Genomic DNA, 23,972 nt, shown 5'->3' on the forward strand with positions numbered 1-23,972 from the left:
TCCAGCATATTGGACTCGCGGCAACTCCTTCTCCAGCCCAGGCAGCAGGTCATCTCACATCTTGAATTTCCTTACACCAGGTCACAGAAGTAAGAGGTGGCAGCAAACAAACACACAACCTTCAGGCAGCTGCAGCTGCAAGCAGCAATGAGCAGCAAACACCACATATTCGGATCAATCTGCCTAGCTCTCTCCCTTCTGCAACTCCCAGCAGTAGATTTCTCAGCAGTGGAAAATCACACCAACCCAGAGCACGGCAGAAGAGAGAAAGAGCTCCTTTTCCGCTCTCCAGTCTCACCATCCTCCCTATCCTTACTCTAGGCTACAGAAAAAGAAGAATCAGCCTCCAGGCATTTGCAGCTACAAGCAGCAGCAAGCAGCAAACACAACCTGCAGCACCGCTTGAGAGTTCTCACAATTAACAAAGCCAATTCCTCATTTGCAATAGCCTTCAGCTGTGAAGATATGGGCTGCTCACAGTCAAAGGGAGTCAAGTGACCTTCAGCATAAAACCAAGAGCAGAACTCCGTTCTGGAAGTGTTTGGTTGGACAGACAGGCAGCAGCTGTAGTTGCCCTTGTTATGGGTCTCCTCAATATAGAGAGATGTTTTGAAGGCTTCAGACGAAAAGCCCCACATCAACACCCCCACTCTACACCTCTCGCCCCAGAGGCGACCCACAACCCAGAATGCTTCAGCCCACAAAGAAGCCCCCTCCCACGCACAGCCCCCCCCGCCGCCCATCCCCCCCGGCCCGGGTACTCGGTCAGAAGCTCCAGTGCCCTTGAAGTGCGTGATGGGAAATGGAAATGGCTATCCTGTCATCAGCTCCACTCAGCAGCCATTACGCCAGCTTTACATTTTTAAAGAGGAATACTAAACAATGCCAGTGTGATTTCTCGCTGCAGAGCCGATTAATTCCCGGATATCGCAAATGAGATGGAAATGAATGCAAATAATGGTGAATGATATGCTCGCCATATTTGGGCGTAATCTGGAACCCAGCGCAAATCTCAATTTAGCCTTTGCCGATATTTAACTGGCATGCCCAGATCCAGGTTGTGCATAATGCGACGGTTAAATCATGCTCAGTATCTCCCAGGCACTGTCCAACACACAGTTTGCAGGTAATCCCACCATTCCAAGTTACAACTTTCCTTTTCATGCTGTCTTATTCTGAAGGAATATCCATCTCTTTACCTTGCCTTTGCTCAAATGGACTGGAAGAGCAGAGTGGTGCATCTACACACAGTAGTACGATCGGAGCGTGGCTGAACACTTTTGTTTTCATGACAAGAGTAAGCCCACTGTAGCAAGTCCATGTCATGATTGTTTCTGGGGAAAAAGTTGTCTTGCCCATCTCCCAAGGAGAATCTTGAAGTGCTACTTCATGGAGAAGAAATGGCCAGGATGCTACTATGGGGCACAATTTAATGGAAATGAAACAGAGTCCCGTTTTGGGCACGTTTAGCGGTGTGTTTCCCGGCACTTTCCCGCATCTTGGGTAACTCCCACGCAGACATATTCAAGTGAGACGAACTACTCACTTGAATATGCAAATCCGGATCAGGCCCATTTCGGGTGAGATCTAGATCGTGACTCCTCACGGGATCTCGTTAGATCACGCGATGCGTAACGAACGTCATAAATCTCACAAGAGGCCTCTAACGAGATTTACTGGCTTTATCGCATCCGAGTTGGGCACGACTAGGCTATTAAATCCCACCCATTGTTCTTGCTCAAGTTCCTCAATAATTCGATTTCTGTATCTGGTTTTAGGCTGCATTAACAATGATCTTTGTCAGCCCATCGGATGTATCATTTTGGAAATACCCCTTGCTGTGTGCCCTTTTTAACCTTCACCACTGCAATCTAAGGGGAATGGGCTGGTATGATACGTACAGCCATTTGAAACATTTCAACATTCACTCACATTTTTTTTTTTTAGCTGAAAGGGAGAAAGAAATATTGAAATATAAAAGAAAACAGTTTATGTTTATACATTGCCTTTTACATCCTCAGGACATGTTAAAATACTTTACAGCCAATTAATTACATTTGAAGTGCAATTACTAAGACCCTTTTTGACACATTCACACCTCAAATAATATATCAAATTATATTAGACCAGAATATGTTACTGAGGTTACTGAGCACAAATTATGACCTTTAAACATAAGCTGGCTTATGTTTTCGGAGTACAAACTGAGCTTGTGAGTTAAAAGTAACAGAAGTAAAGCCAAAACAGAATTGTTGAATGATTCATACGGGTAGGGCAATAGGTTACCAGTTACACTGGAATTGAAACCTGCTGAAGGAATTAGGTCACAGTTGATTTAAGGCAATGCCGGTTTACAGGCTTCTCTTTCTTTATCTTGGCTGTCACGATTTATCAGAGATTTTCAGCAATCAGGGCTGGCATTTAAAAGATAGGCTGCCTTAACTCGAGGCAACCCAGGTGGTTCCGCCACCTAGGGCCACATTCTTCCTGGGGGGGGGGGGGGGGGGGGGTGCTGAGTAACACATGTTTGGGGCTGTAGTTAGCAATGGGGCTAATTCCTCTCCGGTTAATTTTACCCTGTGTTAGTCGGTCTTCATTTAGTCAGAAACAACACAGAAAATACCTCAGGTTCTTGAAGTAACATCAGTTGCTTTATCAGCATAGAATTGTACTGCTAGAGGTGACAGCCACATTTACCTGCTTGTTGAGCCAATCAAGTGCGTTGGTTTAAAATTTGGTTCAAGGAAACAATTTGTTCAGCCACAATGAATAATCTTCTGGATTGAAATGGTCTCTTCCAAACACATTTTGCAAAACTGCAGCTGGGGGTGATTTGAACTGACTGAGTCTACTGTTGCACTCAACATCATGTCAATCACCATTCTGGGAAAACTATCTTCATGTCATTTATACGACCTTTAACTGAAGGATCGGTCAGTATCTTATTGTCCAAGCTCACAATGGCTCTGGTTAGCTTGCTGTTTTAAACAAAAAACCTTTTCATCTTTTTTTATAAATTTAGTGTACCCAATTAATTTTTTCCAATTAGGGGGCAATTTAGCGTGGCCAATCCAACTACATCTTTGAGTTGTGGGGGTGAAACCCACGCAAACACAGGGAGAATGTGCAAACTCCACACGGACAATGACCCAGAGCCAGGATTGCACCTGGGACCTCTGCTCTGTGAGGCTGCAGGGCTAACCCACTACGCCACCGTGCTGCCCCACCTTTTCATCTTTTACCATTATGGCTGCAATAAATGGTGTTAAGAAACATGTCTCTTAATTTCATTTTGTTTCAAATGGGCTGCAGTTTTTCTGTTTTATATTGTAGGGGTACAGCTATCCTGAGAATCACAGGCCTCCCTATGTCTGCTGCATTCCAGAACGCCCCATGCCAGTAACGGAGGACAGTGCAAACTCTCAAATATGCGTCAGATTAAGCAGCAGACGGAGGTCAGTCTCCCTGGACAAAAGTTAAAAAAGACACTGCAAAAAACACCGACAACTGAACTGTTCAGCATGCTAACTACTTACAGCATTCATCGTGGAACGAGATTTGAAAATGTGACAAAAATAATCAGGCAAAAGCAGTGCTTGGGTGTGTAAGAGGGCGGTCACCTGATCCAACGGGGCTTCAATGTTTTGAATATATTTTTGATGTCACTTGGAAAAAATATTAACGGGACTAAAACAACAAAGAAATTTGGACACAAAATAAGTCATTTGAGCTTCATGGTGATACTATTGAATCTTCAATCTGCCACAAAAAAAATGAATAATCATTGCAGGCTGCTACCATACATCTCCAAATGACTGCTTATTGAGTACTGACACAGCTCAGAATAAGTCAGCTACACTTCTTGTAAACAGAACATTGACACTGACCACAGATCTCTGGAGACGGGAGGGCAGGTTAATAGGGTGGTGAAAAAGGCATATGGGTCACTTGCCTTTATCAATCGAGGCACAGATTACAAAAGCAGTGGGGGTCATGTTGGAGTTGTATCGAGCTTTGGTGAGGCAACAGCTGGTGTACTGTGTGCAGTTCTGGTCGCCACATTATAGGAAGGATGTGATTGCATTGGAGGGGGTGCAGAAGAGATTCACCAGGCTGTTGCCTGGGATGGAACATTTAAGTTATGAAGAGCAGTTGGATAGGCTTGGGTTGTTTTCATTGGAGCAGAGAAGAATTAGGGGTGATCTGATCGAGTGCACAAGATTGTGAGGGGCATGGACAGGGTGGATAGGGAGCAGCTGTTCCCCTTAGTTCAAGGGTCAGTCACGAGGGGACACAAATTCATGGTGAGGGGCAGGCGGTTTAGGGGGAATGTGAGGAAACGTTTTTTTTTTACATGGAGGGTGGTGATGGTCTCGAAAGCACTGCTTGGGAGGGTGGTAGAGGTGGGTTGCCTCACATCCTTTAAAAAGTACCTGGGTGAGCACTTGGCACGTCATAACATTCAAGGCTATGGGTCAGGTGCTGGCAAATGGAATTAGGTTGGTAGGTCAGGTGTTTTTCATGTGTTGGTGCAGACTCAATGGGCCGAAGGGCTTCTTCTGCACTGTGTATTTCTATGAATCTAGGATAGTCAGAAGAGGGTGAAAAAAAATAAAGAAAGACTTGCATTTCTATAGTGCCGTTCATGACCTCAGGATGAGCTGATGTGTTTTGCAGCTAAGAAGAATTTTTAGAAGTGAATTGTTGTAATATAGGAAATGCAGCAGCCAAATTGCACACAGCAAACTCTCTCAAATATGTGATAATGACTAGGTTTTTCTCATGTTAATCGAGGGATATATGTTGGTCAGGATATGAGGATAACTTCACTGTTCTTCTTTAAAATGGCTTCACAGTGTCCTTTATGTCTACCTCAGGGGCAGATGGAGCCTCAGTTTGATGTCCTACCTGATGTATTGGTTGGCTGGGTCTATGTGGACTGTGTTTGATGCAGTGTAGAGAGAGAGAGACTTCCAACACTTGATGAGATGCAACACAATTTTATTTAACATCTAACTATTTTACATGCTTAACTGTGGGTTGACACTATGCTGACTTGACTGGAGACCTGAGGCTAGCCTGACCAGACTAACTGACTACCACATGGTGTTTGCACTGGCTACTGCTCATGAGCTCTGACTGTCTCAGAAGCTGGATCCCGAGAGAGCGGGAAAACTGGTGCCCTCTGGCTTTATAGTGGTCGTGTCCTGTCTGGTGATTGGCTGCTGAGTTCTGTGTGCTCACTGTTCATCCTGTGTGTCAATCACTGCCTGTCTGCACTCCATCATATACATGGATGTATATTATGACACTATCAAAAAGATGACACTTCTGAGGGAGCCCTCAGTACTGCACCAGAATGTCAGCCTAGGTTTTTTGTGCTCAAGTCCTGAAGCAGGACTTGAATTCACAACTTTCTGACTCAAGAGGTGAGAGTGTTGCCAACAGAGCCATCCGCTCAGAGCAAACAGTTATGCTCTCCCCTACCACCAACTGAAGGAGCAGGCATGGTAACAAAAAAAAAAATCCAGCTCTACCACCTCCCCCCCCTCCCCCAACCCACCCCATATCTGAATAGTATGGTGACCTAATGCGTATGTGCAACAACTTCCCCCTGCTCCATCCATTACCTGGTGCCTGAAGAGGTGGGCGATGGAAAGCATTCACACTACACTCCCTCGCCAATGGTTGAAAGGGAGCCTAGTGACCAAAGCCACTCATATTACAGTCCCCTTCCTCACTGGCTGAAGGAGAACACGACAGCTGAAGGAACTTACGTTACCTTCCCGCACTCCATTTTACAATCTGACTCATTTTTAGGAACTGACTCCTACACTGTTTTTTCTTGTCAAAGTAGAATACAATGCATCAGTATTCACCAGAGAAGCCATGTGTTAAATATTAGAAGGAATACTGAAGTGTTGCTTTCCTGATTATCACTGGATAATCTCTGATGAACATCTAGCACTGAGAAGCTTTGATGTCAGTTCATCTGGGATTTACTGTGTCGGCCTGTAACCATCCCTCAGAATCTGATGAGTGGAATATTGAAGAACAGAAGACAAGTGGTACTGGCAGAAAATCCCTCTATTTGCAAAGTGGGAAAAGAGAGAATGCACTGGTTCAGAAGTCAGAAACATCAAAAGTAAGGAAAGGAAAGTAAAATCAAGGAAAGCAACTTGCAAGTTTTAGTTGACGGAGTAAAGAAAGGAAATATCTGGAACTGAAGCATTTTAACCTCAGTTACTGAGCTTAAGTGACTTTGATAAGTCAGAACAAGTATTTCTGCTAAACTGCTGGTTGAACAAACATGTTAGTGTGACTGTTGTTTCACAAGCAGGTGCCACCAAAACTTCAACTGCAGTCAAACAATGAGTGTGAGTAAACAATGGGTGGGATTTTCCAGCCATTTCTGCTGACAGGATATTCCAGTCCTGTTGAAGGTGACTCCCTGCAGCAGGTTCCCGGCCGCGGGTCGGGCGAGCCACGCAAAATGCCACAGAACACGGTGGGACTAGAAGATCCCGCCAATGGCCAATGCGAGACGCCTATGCCGCCGGTAAACATGCCATATCATAAATATCATAGAATTTACAGTGCAGGAGGCCATTCGGCCCATCGAGTCTGCACCAGCTCTTGGAAAGAGCACCCTACCCCCAAGGTCAACACCTCTACCTTATCCCCATAATCCAGTAACCCCACGCAACACGAAGGGCAATTTTGGACACTAAGGGCAATTTGTCATGGCCAGTCCACCTGCACATCTTTGGACTGTGGGAGGAAACCGGAGCACCCGGAGGAAACCCACACACACACGGGGAGGATGTGCAGACTCCGCACAGACAGTGACCCAATCGGGAATCGAACCTGGGACCCTGGAGCTGCGAAGCAATTGTGCTATCCACAATGCTACCGTGCTGCCCCGGGGGGGGGGGGGGGGGGGGGGGGGGGGGCAAAAACTCCCACATAATGAGTGTGAATGTTTATTTAACAATAACAATTTGCTTGAGTATTTATACTTGAAAGGAAAATCTTGTTTCACAGATTCGTTCCGAAGCTTTGTAACTTGCCCAATCTTCCACTCCAATGTCACCAGGTGTCCCTAGGTGGTGGTGGCCACATTGAGAATACAGGGACAGTTTAGGCAACATTTTGAACTGGGTGTCATGTTAGCGTTGGCTCCAATTTGTGAAAACCATTGTTTTTTGCCAGCGGTTTTGGACTCGTCCTTTGAGACTTGGAGGGAAGAGGGGTTAGAGCAGTTTGATGACTTGTTTGTCGATGTACATTGTATATTTGTAGGTAGCACAATAGATAGTGCTGTTGCTTCATAGCTCTAGGGTCCCAGGTTTGATTCCTGGCTTGGGTCACTGTCTGTGTTGAGTCTGCATGTTGTCCCCGTGTCTGTGTGGGTTTCTTTCGGGTGCTCCGGTTTCCTCCCACAGATGTGCAGGTGAGGTGGATTGGCCATGCTAGATTACCCTTCGCGTCCAAAAAGGTTAGGTGGGGTTATTGGGTTCTGGGGTTAGGGTGGAGGTGTGGGCTTAAGAAGGGTGCTCTTTCCAAGGTCCGGTGCAGACTCAATGGCTGAGTGGCCTCCTTCTGCACTGTAAATTCTATGATTTTATGGGCAGGTCGCTAGTTTTAAGAACGGACTGAAGCTGCACAATCTTCTGAGAGTTAACCAGCTTCAGTGCTGTGAGGTACAAAGCTTCGTATGGAAGGAGGTCGCTACCTTCCCTTTGCACCCCTGTCCCCATTGATGGACAGAGTTCTCTCAGTGGTTGATGTAGAGGAAGGGGTCGGAGGTCTATGGTCAGCTGAGCAGGTCCCGTTGGACGAGATTAAAATTAAGTTGGAGAGGAAATTAGCCCAAGAGTTTGGGAGGTGGGAAGGAGGTTGTGGAGCTTGGCTCTATACAGAGTCAACTCCACCTCCTCGTGCACTAGACGCAGCATGATTCAATTTAAGGTGGTGCATAGGGCACATTTGGCTAGGGCACGAATGAGTGGATTCTTCTTGGATGTAGAGGATAGGTGTGAGCGATGCTCTAGGGTACCAGCCATCATACATACATATTCTGGTCCCGGAAGCTTCTGAGCTTCTCGGACTCCTTCTTCCGCACCATGTCGAGAATTCTTTGGTGTGATTTTGAACCATGTCCTTTAGTGGCTCTCTTTGGGGTTTCAGATTTACCAGAGTTGCAGACAGGGATGTTCTTGCCTTTACTTCCTTAATAGCCCAAAGGCAATTTCAGTTTGGCTGGAAATCTGCTGCCCCGCCGAATGCCACAGCGCGATTAAGTGGCCTGATGGAGCTTGTATTTGGGAAAAAAAATGTACTGATGGCCGGGTGAGGTGGCCGCCATTTATTTCCTATTTCAGGTAGTTGGTCACCGTCAGATGTTGGTGGGGTGTGGGGGGGCACTGAGGATTGGTTGTTTCTTTTGGGGCAAAGGGGAGTGTAGTGGCCATCACTAAGGAGAATTTCTGGGGAAACGGAAAGGCCTGAAGGTGGATATATCACTTGGACCAGATGGTCTACACCCCAGGGTTCTGAAGGAGATGACTGAGGAGATTGTGCAGGCATTGGTGGTAATCTTTCAGGAATCATTGGAGGCAGGGATGGTCCCAGAGGACTGGTAAATTGCTAATGTAACACCCCTGTATAAGAAGGGAGGGTGGCAGAAGACGGGAAATTATAGACCAGTTAGCTTGAATTTGGTCATTGGTAGGATTTTAAGAGTCCATTGTTAAAGATGAGATTACAGAGTACTTGGACGTGCATGATAAAATAGGACGGCATGATAAAAAATTCAACACGGCTTTGTCAAGGGAAGGTCGCGTCAGACAAATCTGTTCTTTGAGGAGGTAGCAAGGAAGTTAGACAAAGGGGAACAGTGGATGTGATATATTTAGATTTCCAGAAGGCTTTTGACAAGGTGTCTTTAGGACCGAGATAAATAGGTTCTTGATTCATAGAGGGACCTATGAAATATCAGCCATGATTGCATGGTGGAGCAGACTCGATGGGCTGAATGGCCTAATTATGCTCCTATGTCTTATGGGTTTGGGGGGGGGGGGGTGTTGGACTGGTTGAAATATTGTCAACTATTGTGTGTTGGCAGATGTAAAGGTGTTTTTTAACACCTCCCTCATCACTACACACGTATCAGGGCAAACTCCCCCTCACAGGAACCAGCACACGCCCAAACTCTCATAGGCATCAAAATTACCCCAACCCAACTGGCATCTCCCCCACTACACAAGGGGTATGATGAATGGAGGACTTTAGGATCATCAATATTGGGCAACTAAAGGGTTAAAATCCTATGGTTAGAGTGCATTTGTCTGCAGTGGTCATATTTTTAAAAACATATTCTGTTTTGCATGGCCTTGGAGCTTTTAAAAGTTAGAAGGTGAAATTGGCCAGAGGAATGTGTTTTTCAGCCTGGGCTAATGTACTGTAGTTTGGCTGGGGAAGCCCCTTGGGGGTTAATTTGTTTTAAGCTAAGAGAGACGATGACAGTGCTGGATGGGGCTAAGGGAGAGAGAGACATTTTGAGAAACGATTTTGAGAAGCGACTATTGGATAGGTACATGGATTATGGTAGAATAATGGAGTGTAGATTAATTTGTTCTTAAGGGCAGTACGGTAGCATTGTGGATAGCACAATTGCTTCACAGCTCCAGGGTCCCAGGTTCGATTCCGGCTTGGGTCACTGTCTGTGTGGAGTCTGCACATCCTCCCCGTGTCTCCTCTGGGTGCTCCGGTTTCCTCCCACAGTCCAAAGATGTGCAGGTTGGGTGGATTGGCCATGATAAATTGCCCTTAGTGTCCAAAATTCTATGATAATCTATGATTAACCTAGGACAAAAGTTCGGCACAACATCGTGGGCCGAAGAGCCTGTTCTGTGCTGTATTCCTCTATGTTCTATGTTTGGAGAGAGTTGAAGCCTGATCTGGCAATCTTTGATTTGACCACAAGGAAAAGCAGTTTTCTCTCCCAGTAGAAAAGAGTCAGAGTAACGATAGGTAAAGCAGAGCAGTCTTGTCTGAAGACAAGGAAGAGGCTGAAACAACCCGGTTGAAGCAGCTGTTCGAAAATATCAGCCAGAGTCTGAAGGGGTTCTAACAGAAGCCAGAATCTGTTCAGTAAAGCAAGTATTACTTTATGCCATGCTGATTTTTAAGGTGGATTGAGAGATGCATGTTTCTTTTCTTGTCGTTTAATGAGGAATTGAGTAGTAGTGTTTAAAGGGTAAAGATATACTTTTCAGTTGTGAAGTTAAAGAGTTTAATATCATATTCATAATAAAGTTGTTTTGAAAGTACCAAATTTCTTCATGCAATCACGCCTGTAGCGAATCATTGTTACTACACAGTCTTACAAAGTAAACTAAAATATTGGGGTTTTGGCCCAGTACCCTAGCCACTATTAGGGTCTGATCTGGGACCGTAATAGGGAACCCCATTTCCCCAATGGAGCTCCCAAGAGGGTACACCCCTGGCACGGCCTGGGCATGTCACTCTCCCCAGGGGCTATACTTACCTTGGCACTCCAGGCAGGTTCCCCTTGACTGATAGCTGTTTTTAAATAGCAGTTGTAAACCTCACCAATGTGATATCGCGTTGGCGAGGTATGAATATTCAGTGGGGGTTAGATGGGAATCATATGGCTGAGAAGCCCTTTAATTATATTCCAATGTGTTAAAATGAGGTTCCATTCTGGGTGGGAACCTTGTTACATCACCAGCGAATGGCGAGCTAAAATCGGGAAACGGGACATCACCAATGAAAATCTCGTTTCCTGACTCTCGTGGGATTTTGGGCCCACATCGCTGTTTATACTGATTGCTAACATGAGCTCAAAATTCTGTCCATAGTCTGTACTTCATTGCCTGTAAAGCACTTTGGGGCATCCTGAAATCATTTTTTTTTTTTTATAAATGTTTTTATTCAGTTTTCATATTTTATATTGAACAAATTACAAATTGTTAGGAGAGAAAAAAAAACAAAAAAAACAAACAAACACGCAAAAATTAACATACATATTTACAGGTAAGCATCTTCGTAGTAGTAACTGCGCCCGCCCCCCCCCCCCCCCCCCCCCCTCAACATGTTTATTTAGTTTGGTTTTGGGCCTTAGCTAGCCATCGAACCCCCGTACCGAACCTGTAGCCCCCCCCCCCCTCCCGCTACCTTCCCCCGACTATTCTTCCTCTTGTACATTGGCCACAAATAGGTCCCGGAACAGTTGCATGAATGGCTCCCACGTTCTGTGGAAGCCGTCGTCCGACCCTCGGATGGCAAATTTGATTTTCTCCATTTGGAGAGATTCCGAGAGGTCGGACAGCCAGTCCGCAGCTCTGGGCGGTGCTGCTGACCGCCAGCCAAACAGGATTCTATGGCGGGCGATCAGGGAGGCAAAGGCAAGGGCGTCCGCCCTCCTCCCCAGGAATAGATCTGGCTGTTCTGAAACCCCGAAGACCGCCACTATCGGGCATGGCTCCACCCTCACTCCCACCACTTTGGACATAACCTCGAAGAAGGCTGTCCAGTACTCCACGAGTCTGGGGCAAGACCAGAACATGTGGGCGTGGTTGGCCGGGCCTCTTTGGCACCGTTCACATCTGTCTTCCACCTCCGGGAAGAACCTACTCATACGGGTTCTTGTTAAGTGGGCTCTATGTACCACTTTTAGTTGCGTCAGGCTGAGCCTTGCGCACGTGGAGGTGGAGTTGACCCTATGCAGTGCTTCGCTCCAGAGTCCCCACCCTATCTCCATCCCCAGGTCGTCCTCCCATTTCCTTCTTGTTGCGTCCAGTACGGTGTCGTCCCTATCTACCAGTCGGTCATACATGTCACTACAGTTCCCTTTCTCTAGGATACTTGCGTCCAGTAGGTCTTCCAGTAGTGTCTGTCGTGGCGGTTGTGGGTACGTCCTTGTCTCCTTTCGTAGGAAGTTTTTGAGCTGCAGGTACCGTAGCTCGTTCCCCCCAGCTAGCTGAAATTTCTCTGTCAGTTCGTCCAGTGTTGCGATCCTGTCGTCCGTGTATAGGTCCCTGACTGTCAGTGTCCCCCCGTCCTGCCTCCACCTTTTGAAGGTGGCGTCAGTCAGTGCTGGTGTGAACCTATGGTTGTTGCAGATGGGAGCCCTGTTCGACATTTTGGTCAGGCCAAGTTGCTGCCGCAGTTGGTTCCAGGATTGGAGGGTGGCTGTCACCACTGGGCTGCTGGAGTGTTTTTTGGGTGGGGATGGGAGTGCTGCCGTGGCGAGGGCCCGGAGGGAGGTTCCCATGCAGGAGGCCTCCTCCGCACGCACCCACTCAGCCTCTGGCTCCTGGATCCATCCCCTTACTCGCTCGGCTGTTGCTGCCCAGTGGTAGAATTGTAGATTCGGGAGGGCTAGCCCTCCCCTGGTTTTTGTTTTTTGTAAGACCTTCTTTGGGATCCTAGCATTTTTACCCCCCCCCATACGAACGCCATGATGAGTTTGTCCAGCTCTTTGAAAAAGGCCTTGGGGATGTAGATCGGAATGGATCTAAACAGGAAGAGGAACCTGGGCAGTACGTTCATTTTGATCGTCTGAACTCTCCCCGCGAGGGAGAGCGGGAGTGTGTTCCATCTTTGCAGGTCCTTTTTAACTTCCTCCGTCAGGCTGGTGAGGTTCCATTTGTGGATCCCTTTCCAGTCATGGGCTATTTGGATCCCCAGGTAGCGGAATTTATGTCGGGCTTGATTGAACGGCAGCCCCTTTAGTGCTGCCCCCCCCCCCCCCCCCCTTGCGGGTGTACTGGGAAGATCTCACTTTTGCTCATGTTGAGTTTGTAGCCCGAGAAGGCTCCAAACTCTTTCAGGAGCGCGATGATTCCGTCCATGCTGCTTTGTGGGTCCGAGATATAGAGGAGCAGATCATCCGCATAGAGTGAGACTCTGTGCTCTCTACCTCCCCTTCGGATCCCCCTCCAATTTTTTGCTGCCCTGAGCGCGATTGCTAGCGGTTCAATTGCTAGTGCGAACAGCAGCGGGGACAGTGGGCATCCTTGTCTGGTGCCCCTGTGCAGCTGGAAGTATTGGGAGTTGGTATTGTTAGTCTGTACACTCGCCATGGGAGCGTTGTACAGGAGCTTTACCCAAGCGGTGAACCCTGTTCCAAGCCCGAACCGCTCCAGTACCTCTATGAGGTATTTCCACTCGACTCTGTCGAAGGCCTTTTCTGCGTCCAGGGAGACGATCACCTCTTGTGTTCTCTCCCCGGAGGGGGTCATTATCACGTTCAGCAGGCGCCTGATGTTCGCGGTAAGCTGTCTACCTTTGACAAAGCCCGTCTGGTCCTCTGTGACCACCTCAGGTACACAGTCTTCTAGCCTCTTGGCTAGGATTTTGGCCAGTATTTTGGCGTCTGCATTCAGCAGAGATATGGGTCTGTATGACCCACATTCCGTTGGGTCTTTGTCTTTCTTAGGTATCAGCGAGATTGAGGCCTGTGCTAACGTGGGTGGCAACGTGCCCCTAGCTAGCGAGTCTGTGAACATCTCCCGCAGGTGCGGGGCCAGCGCTGTCGCAAATTTTTTGTAGAAGTCCGCCGGGAATCCGTCCGGTCCCGGCGCCTTCCCCGCCTGCATGGAGCTAATGCTGTCCATGATCTCTCCCAGTGCTAGTGGTGCTTCCAGATCCCGTTTTCTGCCCTCTCCCACAACTGGTATGTCCAGTCCGTCAAGAAACCGGTTCATCCCAGCCTTCCCCGTTGGGGGCTCTGAGGTGTACAGCTCTTGGTAGAAGGCCTTGAAGGTTTTGTTAATCCTCTCTGGTTCTGTTTCCAACGTGCCTCTGGTATCTCTGATTTGCGCAATTTCTCTGCTGGCTGCCTGCTTTCTCAGCTGGTGGGCCAACAGGCGGCTGGCTTTGTCTCCGTGTTCGTATAGGGCCCCGCGTGCCTGGCGGAGTTGGTGTACTGCTTTCCTGGTGGAGAGCAGGTCAAAGTTCCTTTGTAATTCTTTCCTCTCCGCCAGGAGTTCTACGGTCGGGGCCTCGGAGTATTTATGGTCTACCTCCAGTATGGAGTCGACCAGCTTCTGCCTAGCCACCCTTTCCTCCCTATCTCTTTGCGCTTTGTAGGCTATGATTTCCCCTCTTAGTACGGCCTTAAGCGCTTCCCAGAACGTGGAGGGTGAGACCTCCCCGTTTTGGTTGATCTCAGTGTACTCCGCTATGGCCTGCGCTATCCTTTCGCTGAAGGCCTTGTCAGCTAGTAAGGCACCGTCCAACCTCCATTTGGGGCGCTGGGCCCTTCCCGTCTCTAGCCGCACATCCATGTAGTGTGGAGCGTGGTCTGATATCACAATTGCGGAGTATTCCACCTTGTCTATCTCTGGAAGCACCGTTTTCCCCACCACAAAGAAGTCAATTCTGGTGTACACGTTGTGTACTGGGGAGAAGAAAGAGAATTCTTTCTCCCCCGGGTGGGCGAATCTCCAGGGGTCTACTGCTCCCATCTGCTCCATATAGTGACTGAGTTCCCTTGCCATGTTTGAGGTTTTCCCCGTTCTGGGGTTTGATCTGTCCGTCGTTGGGTCCTGTACACAGTTGAAGTCCCCCCCCATGATTAGTCGGTGCGTCGCTATGTCCGGGATTTCTGCCATGGTCTTTTGGATGAAGCTCGTGTCGTCCCAGTTGGGGGCATCCTGAAATCATGAAAGTGCTGCATAAATGCACATCTTTCTTTCCTTTCCTAGGATAAAGCCATTTTGACTGCACCCTCCGACTTGCCTAGGATAAAGCCATTTTGACTGCACCCTCCGATATTACATCAGTGGGTGCCCTGGAAGTTTGACCCAAAATTGCACCTGTTCCCACTCCCGTTCTGCCAACAATAGCCAACTGAGACTCAAAATTCCTATGAATTGCATTAGAAAACAGTTTAACGTAATATGAGTGTAAATCAGCAGAACAAATTGGAGGCCAAGGGGAGAACAGAACCCATGGGCGGAATTCTCTGAAAATGGGGCTATGTCCTCACGCCCGCGTGAAGATGGGCGCGATTCTCCGTTTTGAAGGGGGCTTGCAGGGTCCTGAAGTAGTCCACGCAGCTCCGGCTGCCGATATGGGGCCCTGCACAACATGGCGAACCCACACAGCAATCCGGCCCGAACAATATAGGCCCCCCCCACAGATTGCGCGTGCCCGCCGATCGGTGGCCCCCAATCGGAACTCTGGCTGTCCTGGAGGTCCCCCACCCCCACCCCGGCGACGGATCCCCCTGCCCCCCCACCAGGGCGGCCGCAGACTGGGTCTGCAGCCGGCACTCCGAGCTCCCGCCGCTTGGAACCATGAAGGAACTACACCGGCGGGAACTCGGCCAGCTGCCGATGGAGAATCGCCGCGGGGACCTCTTTCAATGGCCCCTGAACTGCGCTGCATCGACCGCGCGGGCGCGACTGCCGCCGATTCTCCCGTCCGCAGAGAATTGCAGGAAGGCGTCGGACCCGATCACGGGCCTGATGCCCTATCCTCCACCCCCGTGGCGAGCGGGATTTCGGTGCGGAGGCTCAGAGAATCCCGCCCCATATTTCTCTTCAGAATGAAAATTCCAGCTTCAATGCATTCACCTGGGCACTTCAGGCACAGCATGTTCAAGAATCTGCAATTTTAATATAACTTACATTGACATCCTCAAAAGACATCAAAAGAAGCAGAATATATGGAACAGGACATACTTAGAAAAAGCTCAAAAGATTAAAAGGAAAATTATTTTGCTTCCTGCTGTGCCTGAAAAACTGACTATAACTTGAAGAGAGCCTATGAGCAAAAGCAGTTGTAAGTAACTCACGTTTGAGGATCTGTAAATTGGTCATTATTATGGGCAGAGGGCGTTCGGGTTGAAGGGCCAATGGATGGCTGTAAGTGATCGAGGTGATTTAGGTGCACTGTATTTACATTTGTAATTTGCTCATGCCTGTAATTCTACAAACTTTTAAGCTATTTATTTGGTATGTGCTCCAACTGTGTGTGTATCTGACCACAAATATATGGCAAATCCTCGAACCACATAATGTAAATCAGGCGTAAAGGGACAAACTGACTTTGAAGTAAAGCTGAGCAATACTTCTCCAGGTAGTTGCAATCCTTTGCATTCAGTGTTGGGCCGCTGACTGTGGATTCAAGCTGCACTCACAATTAACTATTCAATAGAAAGCGGTTTCATTTCAGACTGGTTATTGTATGAATGCAGCAGCTTACTGTCGATGCATTCTGCATTCTGATTAATAACATTACACGGAGTGGTTAATAGCAATGGTGACTCTAGAAATACGAGTTAGGAGACTTCTATAAATATTGTGCTTGATATCTCCTTACTTTATGTTTTTTAAAGTATATTTTTTGGCAGATTACATTTCAATGTTATTCAAACACTGTCATCTCCACTTACATCAAAAAATATGATGTAAGCAAAATCCTGGCAAACTCTAGACTTAAGCAAAATACCATAGATGGTGGGCTACAACGTAACATTTGAAGCCTCAAAAAGTCCCTCCAAGAATGGAAGCCGATTTATACGCCAAGTATAAAAATGAACTGCCAGCGTGGGCGTGCGCGGTTACCATTTTGAAGAGTCACCAGCATCCAAAACAAAGCATGGTGTATCTTAGATCCCATGCAACTTTGCGGCACAGCTCATATCGCTGCTTGATGCCTTGCACCCAATTATAAGGTAATAAATAGTAAGTGCAACATGCATTTGATAGGGTGAAAAGCAGCACTGTGGGCATTCCTACCAGACCTAGGCTGCAGCGGTTCACAAAGGCAGCTCACCACCACCTTCCCGAGGGCAATTAGTGACGAACAATAAATGCTGACCGAGACAGTGACCACCACATCCCCTGAATGAATACATTTTAAAAATCAAGGTCGACTACTAATGCAAGTGTAGCCTGTTGTGGCTGAAAAGTCAGGGTCGATTTATACACAGAGTGTAAGCAAAAAAAAAAATGATTTCTGGAGCTGGCCTTATATGCCAGGGTGACTTGCACACTGTGATTTGTGGCAATTGGTTCATTTGAACTCTACTTCATTTTCACTGTGCAAAAAGGCTAAAGTAATACTGATAGATGCACAACCTAAATGTTGGTTAAATAACCAGTTAATTATTAGAACTTACCATTATCGGTAGATTTGTATGGCCCAGTTAACATATCGAACTCAAAATCCAACAAGCAATTCCAACAAAAGTTTTAAATTAGATCCCAGAACTTTTTCACTTTTTCTCCTCAGAGTGAGCACAGTTATTGCAGTCAGCAGCACTCTTCCCCGGTTTGATGAGTTCTGCTGTAGGTTTTCAAGCAGCTGTGATCCCTCCCACAGGGATGTGTCCTGCCACAAATGCTCCACTAGTATTCACCACTAACTCAATCGGTTTCTCGGAGTCTATGCTCCTCTCTTTTATGCCTTTCGTCACAGCCCTAACTAATCACAAGGGCTACTGCCTATTACTGGCACCAGGGTGCCTGCTTGCCATTCATAAACGATCACACTAGATCACTGCTCTCTAATGATTTTGAAGAGACTACAGATTAGATTTGGAGAATTTCTAAACCTATTTGAAAATTAAAATCTGTGGTTTTCCTATTAAGAACCCTAGCCTCACGGCGCCGAGGTTCCAGGTTCAATCCCGGCTCTGGGTCACTGTCCGTGTGGTTTGCACAATCTCCCCGTGTTTGCGTGGGTTTCGGCCTCACAACCCAAAGATGTGCAGGTTAGGTGGATTGGCCACGCTAAATTGCCACTTAATTGGAAAAAATGAATTGGGTACTCTAAATTTAAAAAAAAAGAATCCTAGCCGGTACTACCTGTCTGCTCGCTATGGGACAGACAACAATGGCTGTTTCATTTCCATTATTGTTCGCAGCATATTAATGATGGGAATGATATGTGCACAGCAAACCCTACTGCAATCTCATTTTGCACATTTCATTTCTTTCTCCAATTTTATTCCCTTTTTCTTGTTGATCCTGACTTTGCTTGTTTGTTTGAGTTTAAAAAGCAAAGAGAATTGAATATTCCATAATGGACACCACAGCTGAGCCCAATGTTATGGTGACTGACACCTACTTCTACATTTTTCAGCAGGAATCACTACATAGTAACCAGAAACTGGAATACTGGCTGCTCAACTAGCACTGAGGCCTGTTGGAAGATCCTTCCTGTCTTTGAAGCGGATCAGTTTCCTCAGGGTAGACCACTGATCAAATGTGGACCGTTTTGGGTCTGCATGACATTGTATCATACTTTCCACAATCAGACCGGCTGAGAAACTTGTTCCATATTCCGAAGCTAACAGAAGTTCCAAAGTAGTCACTGGAGACGAATCACTGGGCGAGATTTTCTGGTCTTCCCCGCCAATGGGATGTTCCTGTCCTGCCATTGGTAGCTCCCTCTTCTCCCCCCTCAGATTCCCCATTTGTGGACGGTGCAAAAAATTGGAAAACCAACTGTTAGCGGTGGGACTGAAAGATCCTGCCAATGGCGGGCTGCCACAAGGGGGTGAAAAATCCCACTCATTTCCAGCAGCAGAGACGGCTTGCCATTGGCCGCCAGTGGGATCTTCCGGTCCCGCCAATGTCTATGGCGTTTTACGTGGCTTGTCAACCTGCCACCGGGGAACCCACTGCGGGGGATCGCCTTTGGTGGCAGCAGAAGAACCTGATAAGGAGAACAGGAAAATCCCGCTCACTGTCATAACTCTTGTTCGGTTGTCCATGCCCCAGTGTGTCTTTGGAGCATAACTATATTTCATAATTACAGCAACAGAGCACAGCAATGCATCTTTCATCCAGGAACCTACTACCTTTTCTTTTGCTGCATTCCTACACTTCGGGAAATAAACATAAAACTCCCACATCCCATGATATTGTTTCTCAATGTTTAAAAATAGCAGCCAATCAAACAAGGTTTTCTTGACTCAGAGGACGAGCAAATGTATTTACCATTAAACAGAGGGAAGACATAATAAATAAAGGTGGAATGTTATGCACACACACATAGTATCAGAAATATGGGAAGTTAAATTTTGTTTGTCTTTCACCTTCACTGAGGAAGATGGCCTTGCATGTTTAAGTTGTTTGTTCTATCTCATTAAAAATTGCAAAATTTCCCATCAGTTGAAAATTTGAAAATCATATTTTCAAAATTAAAAGGCAATATCGTAGTAGGTAGAAGCGCTTTCTAGTGTAATTAGCAAGCCAATCCCAAACATCTTCCAGTTCTGATGCAAGGTCATTGACCTAAAATACTGGGGGGTAATTTGAATCCCCAAAACAGATGGATTTTGTTCAGGTGTAAAATGTAAATGATAAAAATCTGAAGCAGGAACCCAACCCAATTCATACCTGCCCACTTCTGGTTATAATGAAGACAAGTTGAGGATGGAAAACCAATCCACTGTCAGGAGTTGGGTCAGTGGTTGAAACATTTTAAGGATCCTGTGGGGTGGTGGTGGCATAGTAGTAATATCACTGGATTAGTAATCCAGACACCCCAAGGTAATGTCCTGGGGACCCAGGTTTGAATCCTGCCATGGCGGATGGTGAAATTTGAATTCAATAAAAAATATGGAATCAAAAGTCTAATGGTGACCATGAAACCATTGCCGTAAAAAACCTTCTGGTTCGCTAATGTCCTTTAGGGAAGGAAATCTGCTGTTCTTACCTGGTCTGGCTTACATGTCGCTCCAGATCTACAGCAATGTGGTTGACTCTTAAAATGCCGCTCAGTTCAAGGGCAATTAGGGATGGGCAACAAATGCTAGCCTTGTCTGCAACGCCATATCCCATGAAATAATTAAGTAAATATGCACTTTAGGATGGTTTATATTTTCATTTTCTGTTGGCTGAGTTTCCCATGCCTCAGGAAATTAAGCAAGTAAAAGGGAGGGAGAAGGGCTGGAAACATCATATAATTACATGCTTTTAGAGCATTGCTTATGGAGCAGGAGGAGCGGGAGTGTTTCCTCCAGGCACACCAAGTTAACCTGTTAACACCCACCCTTTGCCATCACTGACCCCTCACCCTACCATCACCAATCCTCAATCTCTCACATGATGCCTGACCCTCTTGTGACTTCCACCCATCTATCTCACAACTTCTAACAACCCTCCTGATTTCTCCCCAACCCAATGATATTGTATCCACTGCATTAACCCCAGACTCTCCTTATCAACCTCACCAAACCATCCTGCTCCTGGATTGTGGCCTCATGTTGAGTTGCAGGTAGTCAAGTCTGTTAACAAGCAGAGAATCGGTTTCAAAAGAAACAGACACGCACAGAGTGAAGTTAAAACTCCAGGTGACTTGCGAGCACCCTCTCCAAAATATCGGGGCCATTAATTCTGTTTCACTCCCAACAGATGCTGCCTGATCTGGTGTGTGTTTTGTTTTTATTTAATTACATCACATTTCTGGTCTGTGCTGATCTAGGTCAAAGCAGCAGCTGAATCATTGCAGCCTCAGGCATGGGTGGGGAAAGTCCTTTAGGATTTCTCCTCCAGACTGCTGTCTGATGACCCATATTGGAAAAGGCATATGTGTGGACTTTGTATGAAAACAAATCAAACTGATACTGCAAGGTCTGCCAACATTTATTACAAATATAAAATGTTCCCCCAGGTGAGGTAGAAGATGAACTGACTATGTACAGAACCTAGCTACAGGCAGTGCCTTCATCAGAGAGTTAGAAATTGGGAGTTGCTTTTGTATCTGTTCCATAGTTCAATTTCACTTAGTAATTCAAGTTCCTTCCAAGTTCCATCTAGGCCTGTTGCTCACTTTGCCGATCTCCGTAACTCCTTGCATCAGTACTTGCACCCGCTGGTTAATTGTTAAACGTTGAATAATAAATGTTTTCCATTAAAATACATTTATAATTATTCATCCTCATTACTTTTCAATGTCCCTGCACTATTCATAGTCAGTAAAATGATTTGCAAATATGTGTTTTGTAGCTTGCTGGTTTTGTTATGAGGGGGATATTGCTTGTAAACTTGCCAATTGACTGGGCAGTTAAGGACCTCAATATATTTAACGTTGGGCAGCCGAGTGGGAAACAGTTTGGATTGTGCTGGGCACCTGACATATTTTGAATTCTCACCGTTCCCCCAGCCACCAGCCATATGCCTGGCGAGGGGCCATAAAATCCAGCAGCACCATTCAACTACAGATTTTAAAAAAAATTATCCAATTGAATTTAAATTTCATTGACTTCCATGGTGAGATTTCAACCCATGTCACCAGAGCATTCAGCTGGGCATCTGAATTACTAGTCAAGTGAGATAACTGCTATGCCACCACCACCCCATAATTCAAATTCCTGGAGCTGTGTGCTAGACACTGTGGGAGTGGGATTGTCACTGTGAGAGTGGGATTGTCACTGCGAGAGTGGGATTGTCACTGCGAGAGTGGGATTGTCACTGCGAGAGTGGGATTGTCACTGCGAGAGTGGGATTGTCACTGCGAGAGTGGGATTGTCACTGCGAGAGTGGGATTGTCACTGCGAGAGTAGGTGTGCACTGTTATTGGGTGGTATTCTCCCCTACCCGGCGGGGCGGGGGTTCCCGGCGTAGCAGAGTGGCGGCAACCACTCCAGCGTCGGGCCTCCCCAAAGGTGCGGAATTCTCCGCACCTTTAGGGGCTAGGCCCGCGCCAGAGTGGCTCTCACTCCGCCGACTGGCGCCAACGGCCTTTGGCACCACGGCGTCTGGAGTCGGGGCTGGCCAAAAGGCCTTCACCGGTCGGCGTGAGTCCGCGCATGCGCCGGAGCGTCAGCGGGCGATGACGTCACCACCGGTGCATGCACGGTGGAGGGGGTCTCTTCCGCCTCCGCCATGGTGGAGGCCGTGGCGGCGGCGGAAGAAAAAGAGAGCCCCCACGGCACAGGCCCGCCTGCCAATCGGTGGGCCCCAATCGTGGGCCAGGCCACCGTGGGGGCACCCCCCGGGGTCAGATCACCCCGCCCCCCCCCCCCCAGGATCCCGGGGACTGCTCATGTCGCGTACTCCCGCGGGCACAGAGGTGGTTTAAACCATGTCTGCAGGAGAGGCCTGACAGCGGCGGGACTTCTGCCCATCGCGGGCCGGAGAATCGCCGCAGGGGGCTCGGTGACCGGCGGGGCGCGATTTCTGCCCCCACCAATTCCCGGGTGGCGGAGAATTCCGGCCACGGTGGGGGAGGGATTTACAAAGGCCCCAACTCTGCGGGGGTCGGAGAATTCCGCCCATTGTCTTTTGGCTGGATATTTAGACTTTTTTGGAGGAAAGCATGGAAGTGGGTTGGGGTAGAGGGGGCTGCGGTGCAGAATTCCATGCCATTGACCAGTGTGTTAGCCCTATCCCACTCCCAGGCCATTTTATCCAGAGGCAAGATCAGAGATAGCAGGGCCCTAAAGCATTGGTTAGCCACTCAAAAAACAAGTGAAGGACTACCCAGTCAGCTTTCAGGCCATCCGAGGGGTCACATGCCAAATGCCTCCCGGTTGTAGACCAAGAAGCCAGCACTCCAGACCAATTGGCGCCCAACCCCCCCACACCCACCCACCCGCTTGGCCTCAGCTGTAGCCACAGGCAAGACTGAAGAGCGGAATTCCTCTATGCTGGTGCCAGTAGATATTTTTTAAACTTAGAAGTTAAAGAAGTCAGGTTGCTTCCATTCTGAAGTGCCCTCTTTCTCTCACCTGGAAAGGTACGATTGTGCATCAACTCGCAGGCATTCTATTGGCCCTCTAACTTTAAGAGCCTCCTCGCCACCTTTAAGGAAAGCCCACCCTCTAGCCAATTTGGGAAAAAATCACTCCAAATGGTAGTTTCTCACACAATTCTGATTGCCTTTTGATCCTGACACCTGGGGTCCCATGGCTGACGGGGAACTTCCTGGTCACTTGCTGCTCCATGACTGGGGCATCAGTTTTAATTTTGCCTTACTTTTTGTACCTATAAATCAATCCTTAGTTATGTCTCAGTTGAAATTTGGAATTTACCTTGGTGGAGGGTGGGGTTTGTCTTTCTTTAAGTGTGTTTTGGTTATTTCATACTTTAATCAATCTTCCAGTCATAGAACATTTCTACAAAGGGCAATATTTATGATTTTATTTGGATCCTGTCTTGATGCATTATGGACAAAATAATATTTAATTGAGGATATTTTATAGGCAGGAAAACAGCTTGGACACTCAGGAAATTGTGGTCAGATCCTAACTTTCTCTGTTCAAAACAAGAATTTTGCTTTCGTTCAAATTAACTAAGAAAAAATTAAAATAGTGGAACTGGAAGAACATTACAATTTTAAAAAGCATTACTTCAGATAAGTGCCAAAAGAATCACAGAGAAAGCGGAAACCATCTTAAATCCATAGCCGTAATTTTAGAGACTTTAACGTGCCTGAGAGTTTGCTGTATTTAATAGGATCTTAAATGTAAATGATAGGAAAATAAAAACACTTATTGGAATTCAGGCAAATGTTAGGGCTGATGTTCCACAGGACACCCTGTGTGAATTTGGAAGGCAGCGCTAACTTTCTTTTACAATGTCACTTCCTCACTTCCCTTGCTGAGTGTGTTTAACTTTGTCACCTCCCGATTTCCGATAGTTCTCAGTTCCCAAGAACCACGCCAGACACCCTGCCACCTTTAACAGGCCCTGCCTTAGTCTGGCCCATTCTATTCCATTCTAAAGGTCTCCAGGTCAATGAGGGAGTCACAGGAAAAGCAATCATATACCTGCTCAGAGTGCTAATGGTTGGATTGGCAGCTTGTGATTATGGCCTTTCTAACCTGTTGCATTGTTTTCCCTTTCTACGTGGTATCTATTTCCAAGTTTTTGCTGTATAATAAACATTAATTTCCCATAACCAATGTTATGTTTAACCAGCTTAGAAAGTCACACTGCTGATTTCTGCTTAAAGTGCTAACCCATCTAATTCCAACT

At 47.0% G+C, this 23,972-nt stretch overlaps 1 protein-coding gene across 4 annotated transcripts in view; it reads right to left on the reverse strand.

Moving 5' to 3' along the window:
• afap1l1a (actin filament associated protein 1-like 1a) overlaps positions 1 to 23,972 on the reverse strand; it is a 220,486-nt gene that overhangs the window by 106,257 nt on the left and 90,257 nt on the right. For 2 of the 4 annotated variants that reach the window (XM_038795507.1, XM_038795504.1), the window contains exon 1: positions 17,162 to 17,316. The exons of the other annotated variants lie outside the window; for them this stretch is intronic. In XM_038795507.1, coding sequence (XP_038651435.1) covers positions 17,162 to 17,195 — 34 coding nt within the window. In that variant the 5' untranslated portion in view covers positions 17,196 to 17,316. Of the gene's footprint in view, positions 1 to 17,161; positions 17,317 to 23,972 lie in introns of those variants that run through there. 4 annotated transcript variants of the gene reach the window in all.

Source organism: Scyliorhinus canicula, chromosome 4, assembly GCF_902713615.1.
Source record: "Scyliorhinus canicula chromosome 4, sScyCan1.1, whole genome shotgun sequence".
Lineage (NCBI taxonomy): Eukaryota > Metazoa > Chordata > Chondrichthyes > Carcharhiniformes > Scyliorhinidae > Scyliorhinus > Scyliorhinus canicula.